This window comes from Oryzias melastigma, linkage group LG2 (assembly GCF_002922805.2).
Source record: "Oryzias melastigma strain HK-1 linkage group LG2, ASM292280v2, whole genome shotgun sequence".
Classification (NCBI taxonomy): Eukaryota; Metazoa; Chordata; class Actinopteri; order Beloniformes; family Adrianichthyidae; genus Oryzias; species Oryzias melastigma.
Genome location: NC_050513.1, coordinates 12,185,640 through 12,191,751, shown reverse-complemented (window position 1 = coordinate 12,191,751; position 6,112 = coordinate 12,185,640). Strand labels below are relative to the sequence as shown.

Here is a 6,112-nt window from a genome sequence, read left to right as displayed (position 1 = left end):
GTGGCAGGTGCCCTTCCACTTCGGAGCCCTTCCCCTTCTTAAATATTGTGTTTTTTCAAGTTTAAATTTAAATTAGCACTAACTCAACAAGCTTCTCAAAGTTAACAATGCAAATAATAAACTGAAAAGTCATGAGGTTTTACTTATATATTAAGCCTCTAAATTGCAACACTGCATTAACCCTTTAATTACCAATTAAACAACAATAGGTATTTAGAAAGCATATTATTAAAAATATTGATTGTATTATTGCCCCAAAGACAATAAGCAGCAGAAATTTAAATAAATAAAAAAAATTGTCTTGGTTGTGTGTCCAATGGCCACAAACGATTATTTTAAGTCAACTAATCACCAATTTTTTTATTCCAATGAGTCGATAAATCAGGTCATGCATAAACAGGATGTGAAACATATTTAGCTTAAACTAACTAAAAATAAAGATGATTAAGATGACAATTTATTAAACTTTAAATGAAACATGCAGCTTCTTTCCTTCATTTGGTTCTGGTATTAAATCTTAAACAACAGAACTATTTTTCATGAAAGATAAAGTTTTAGTTTTGCTGGCTTAAAAATAACAAAAATTATTTTTATTGAGCTGAACTCTCACAACTTTGTTCAACTTTACTACACTCTGACTCCATAAAATATAAAGTAACGACTACCGTATTTTACAGAGTATAAGTCGCGTTTTTTTTTTCATAGTTTAGCCAACTTAGTGCAGCTTATACTCAGGTTCAAATTGTTAGTGTTTGTTTTAGACATAAATAGCCTCATATATTTGTTACTTTCCCAGTAAACACCAGTTGTCCTTTGTTTCCTGTAACAACCGCTAGTATTTGCTACTAAAACAGCAGAAGAAGAAGAAGTGTTGTCCAAAACAAACATGGATGAGAATCTGATTGTTTTCCTCTTAAACTTTGATTATTTTTTTATACATATCAAACGATTAGCAGAACAAGCTGCTGGGCTTGGTGGATTTGTTCTGAAACGTTAGACTTTTCTTGGACTTATGCTCCAGAGCAACTTGTATATGGTTTTTTTCCTCTTGATTTGACATTTTTTGCCCTTGTGACATGTACTCGGTGTGAATTATACTCCAGAAAATACAGTAATCGACTATTAAATTAGTCGTTGGATATTTTAATAGTTGATTTATTGACTAATCGTGGCAGCCCTAGTGTCCAGTTGTGCTAATTCTTTGGGGTTGGGGTTGGCTTGTCAATCAAGGGATAACAGGAACGAACTAGAATTTCTTTGAGGATTCGAGTAACGTTTGACGATTAATAAAAGGAACATTTTAACGTGGTTTCATACTTCAACAGACGATTGTTCGACAAACATCAACTTTGATTTCTTGAAACAGAAGAAGCCAAAAAATAATAGTTCAGGTGTGCTTCCAGAACAAATCTGTTACGGTTTTCTTGCCAGCCAGTAAAAATAATGAACAATCATTGTAACTTCTGTGTCCAGAGACGAGGTCGTCATGGCAGACAGCAACCTGGAATAAAAGAGGGAGAAAAAAAATGTTATTCAGACTTACGACCACATTTTCGACAGGCTTAATGAAGCGGACCTTTAAGGCAGGTCAAACTCCAGATAGGGGAGTGTGAAAATGTGCACAGATGTTCCTAAACTGTCACAGTAATTAAACACAATGTCATACTTCCTCCTGCAGGTAAAAGTTACGGCACAGCACTTTTCCTGTATTCTGCTGGCTGGGCTGTTCTGTCCTGTCACCGGCGCTGGGAATTAATGACAGCAATGTTATCGAAGCAGTAAAAGCCTTCAACGGTTCAGCTTAGTCAAGCAATGCCTGGCTTTTCTGATTAATACCCAAGACTGCAACTGTATTCAAAGATAAATTTGAGTAGCTTTTTTCTGATGATGACAAATGGATTCAGGAGGAGATTATGAGATCAGTGCTAGCCTGGCGGAGCGAGAGAGCTTAAACACAGAGGTTAGCGATTAGCCCGGGTGAGCCGGAGGTTAATTTCTCCGGCTACGTTCACACTGTCCTCAGCTATGAGCGTTCAAGCGGCCACGTCCAATGGAAAGACTATGTATACTATGTATATACACGTTTCAGAACTCTATTCAAAAAATTCTTGCACTCATGAAGAGCTACGAAAGTTTTCACGACCATTTTCGGACTCTGCATACCAAACACGTAGCCATTGAACGCACAATGAAAGTTAAATGAGGTCAAGCTTTGACTAATGATGGACTTGGATTCAATCAATTAATTTCTCTTCCCCAATCAATTTTAAAAAATTGATTGGGGAAGAGACATTAATAAATGTGGTTTTAGCCCGGCCAGAATTATATGATGCTAAGCTAGTCATATTTCAGAATGGAGCTGTGAAAGAAATAGCCTAAAGAAAGTTAAATGAAAGTCTCTTCCAACTGTAGGTGGAAAATGCTAGTATTGGGTAGTCCAGTGTGAACACCGTTTGCTAGAAGTGCTGTGTGACCGTAGCACAAGGGCTGACCAGATGCTAACTTTAGGTGGCGCTAGTAGACAGTAAAAATGATACGCTAGTAAACGGTAGAAAAGATCAGCTAGTAAATGGAAGAAAAGATCCACAAGTAAGTGGTAGAAAAGACAAGCTAATAGTACAAGGTTAGAAAGGATAAACTAGTAAATGGTAGAAAAGATCTGCCAGTTAATGATGAAAAAGTAAACGGTACAAAAGATGCGCTAGTAGTAAACAGTAAGCAAGATGCGCTAGTAGTAAATGGTAGAAAAGTGAACAATATAAAAGATCCAACACTAAACAGTAGAAAAGACGAGCTAGTAGAAAATGGTGGAAAAGATGTGCGAGTAAACAGTAGGAAAAATGTGTTTGTAGTAAACAGTAAAAAATGATGCGCTAGTAAAGGGTACAAAAGATGCGCTAGTAGATGGTAGAAAGACGAGTTAGGAAATGGTAGAAAAGTGAACGAACTAAAAGATCAAACAGTAAACTGTAGAAAAGACAAGCTAGTATAAAATGGTAGAAAAGATGCGCTAGTAAACGGTAGTACAGACGAGGTAGTAGAAAACGGTAGACAAGATGCGCTGGTAAATGGTAGTACAGACGAGCTAGTAGAAAATGATATAAGAGATGCGCTAGTAAGCGGTAGTACAGACGAGGTAGTAGAAAACTGTAGAAATGATGCGCTAGTAAACGGTAGTACAGACGAGCTAGTAGAAAATGGTAGAAAAGATGCGCAAGTAAACGGTAGTACACGAGCTAGTAGAAAACGGTAGAAAAGATGCGCTAGTAAACAGTAGTACAGACGAGCTAGTAGAAAACAGTAGAAAAGATGCGCTAGTAAACGGTAGTACAGACGAGGTAGTAGAAAACAATAGAAAAGATGCGCTAGTAAACGGTAGTACAAACTTGCTAGTAGAAAATGGTAGAAAAGATGCGCTAGTAAACGGTAGTACAAACTTGCTAGTAGAAAATGGTAGAAAAGATGCGCTAGTAAACGGTAGTACAGACGAGCTAGTAAAAAATGGTAGAAAAGATGCGTTAGTAAACGGTAGTACAGACGAGCTAGTAGAAAATGATAGAAAAAATGCGCTAGTAAACGGTAGTACAGACAAGCTAGTAGAAAACGGTAGAAAAGATGCGCTAGAAACGGTAGTACAGACGAGCTAGGAGAAAATGATAGAAGAGATGCGCTAGTAAACGGTAGTACAGACAAGCTAGTAGAAAACGATAGAAAAGATGCGCTAGTAAACAGTGGAAAAGACGAGCTAGTAGAAAATGATAGAAGAGATGTGCTAGTAAACAGTAGAAAAGGTGTGCTAGTAAATTGTAGAATAGATACACTAGTAGAAAACGGATAAAAGAGTAAACATTAGAAAAGAAACAGAAAAGATGGCCTAGTAAATAGTAGAAAATATTTGGTAGTAAAAAACGGAAAAGATCAGCTAGTAAATGGTAGAAAAGATGCGCTGGTAACTGGTAGAAAAGATAAGCTAGAAGAAAATAGTAGATAAGATGCGCTAACAGTAACGGAAAAGATGCGCTAGTAGTAAACAGAAAAGATCCGCTAGTAAATGGTAGAAAAAATGAGCTAGTAGTAAATGGTAGAAAATAGTAGAAAATAATGTAGAGAATTGTAGAAAAGATGAGCTAGTAGAAAATGCTAGAGAAAATGCGCTAGTAGTAGATGTAAAAGATGTGCTAGTAAACAGTAGAAAGGAAGAAGAAGCCCCTCCCTGCATGTCCAGTGTGAACACCATGGCTTAGCGTGTTCTTGAATCTTCGTCACATGCCAGGTGTGTCTCTAGCCTTACTTATTCTGTATGTAATTGGAGAGACGCTCCGCCTCCGCTGGGTCCTTTCGCTTCAGTCGCTCATAACTGGAAAAGGTCTGAACCATTCCAATGTACTCGCCCAGCGTCACGGTTCTTCTCACTGGGAAACATTCGTTCCTGGAGGCAATTTTTAACAAAAGATCAAATAAAATCACCACAACTATACTCATAACTAGGACATCAAAGGAAACCCACCATTCTTTGTCGGGATAGGAGCAGGAGTTAAACAAGTCAAAGTAGATCTTCATAGAGCTCAGTCCGAGGTAAGAACTCCGAAAGGGAAGCAGGGCGGCGTAAAACTAACAAAGAAATTCAAAGAGATTTGGCACAAACATTTTAATTTGGTACATAAACAAACAAAAAATGTTTTTTTTTACATTACATTGTAAAAAAATATTCAACACTAGATAACCTTTTTCAAGTGTCTCCTAAAATACAACTTATATTTTTGTACCTTGTTGGAAAAAGTTTAGTAATTGACATAATTCTCATGAAAGTATAACTCTAATACTATGTCATTGTTTCATATGAACCTCTTCACAGATGTCATTGAGAGTATCGGAGACGTCCCCAAACTCCAACTTCATGTTCAAGGAGTAGCTCAGCAGAGCCAGGCAGCCTCCAGGACGAAGTACCCTATCCGCCTCCTGGATGAAACGTTGGCGATCAAACCAATGGGCTGCCGTCATGGCCGTCACAAGGTCCACCTCGCCATTGGCAAATGGCAACTCCTCAGCCGGACACTCTCTGTTTGTAGAGTGTAGGGAAACTGAAATTGTTTCTTGTGTTGACATCTTCTACTATACCTCCTACTAGCTTACCTGTATGAGACGTTTGGTGGGTTGGTATTGGTGGACGCCATTTCTAGCTGGGCAGGGCTGACATCCGTTCCCACCACTTTAGTGAAATGCTGAGCCAGAAGGACCGTCCCCTGACCCGAACCGCAACCCACATCTACTGCAAGGTTGTACTGTTTCGGGGTCTAAATGGAGCAAAAGTTTATGTACAACGAGCATAGTCAATACTATAAAGGGTGAAAACACAAACCTGTTTTTCCATGAAGTCCATAATCCTAGTGATCAATTCACGGGGTGAGACTCTGTACCGCAGGTAGGAAGCTGCATGATCTTTACCTTCAAAGAGCCTTACCGCCATCTTTCTGACCAGATATGTCAACCAATACCCAGCGAGGCAAATCCCAGGTAAAAATGAAATAGTACAGTGAAAGCAGATCACTGTGTACTAAACAGTAAATGACACAAGAACGGTCTGTATTTTTCTGTCACTCAGTATCATGACACAGCATTTATGTATTTAACCATGAAGTTACACATTAACTAACATAGCGTAAAATGTTTTGCCCTTTGGCCTCAGAAACTGGAACAAAACCATGTAATATTTGATAGGGATTTGTTCATTTCATCTACAGCTTTTTAGTTCTTAAACAAATCAATTACATTTCTTGACACTCCTTTACTTTACCAGTCTGAATGTCATACAACATATCATGTACACTCTTTCGAAGATAAGACTATCTTTTGTTTTTAGCACAAAAATATGTATTTGGGGCTGTCAAATACTGAGAATACAACTAGAATTAGATTTTAAGTTCTTTTCAAAATGTAAGATTTTACAAGATTATATTTGGTTCTGACTTCAAGTAGAATGTCATATTTTAAACGTAGTGTCTACTACTTGCTATCAAAGCCCAATAAGATGACACTGATTAACTGTAATGTTAGCTGTGTTTAAGCTAATCCTGCTCAATCACTGGTTTATATGGGGCACTATGAATGAATG

At 37.8% G+C, this 6,112-nt stretch overlaps 1 protein-coding gene across 2 annotated transcripts; it reads right to left on the bottom strand.

Annotated features, from left to right (window-relative positions):
* Positions 1–28: 28 nt before the first annotated feature.
* LOC112156639 (trans-aconitate 3-methyltransferase) lies at positions 29–5,709 on the bottom strand. Of its 2 annotated transcripts, XM_024288878.2 has the most exons (7): positions 5,360–5,709; positions 5,134–5,294; positions 4,846–5,059; positions 4,508–4,611; positions 4,292–4,429; positions 1,667–1,745; positions 29–1,501 (listed from the first exon to the last, which is right to left on the bottom strand). In XM_024288878.2, the coding sequence occupies exons 1-7, from the start codon at positions 5,465–5,467 to the stop codon at positions 1,388–1,390; spliced, it is 918 nt and encodes a 305-aa protein (XP_024144646.1). In that variant the 5' UTR covers positions 5,468–5,709; the 3' UTR covers positions 29–1,387. The 2 variants fall into 2 exon arrangements, with proteins under 2 accessions (XP_024144646.1, XP_024144645.1); XM_024288877.2 differs by lacking the exon at positions 1,667–1,745 and having other exon boundaries at positions 32–1,501; positions 5,360–5,695.
* Positions 5,710–6,112: the final 403 nt, after the last annotated feature.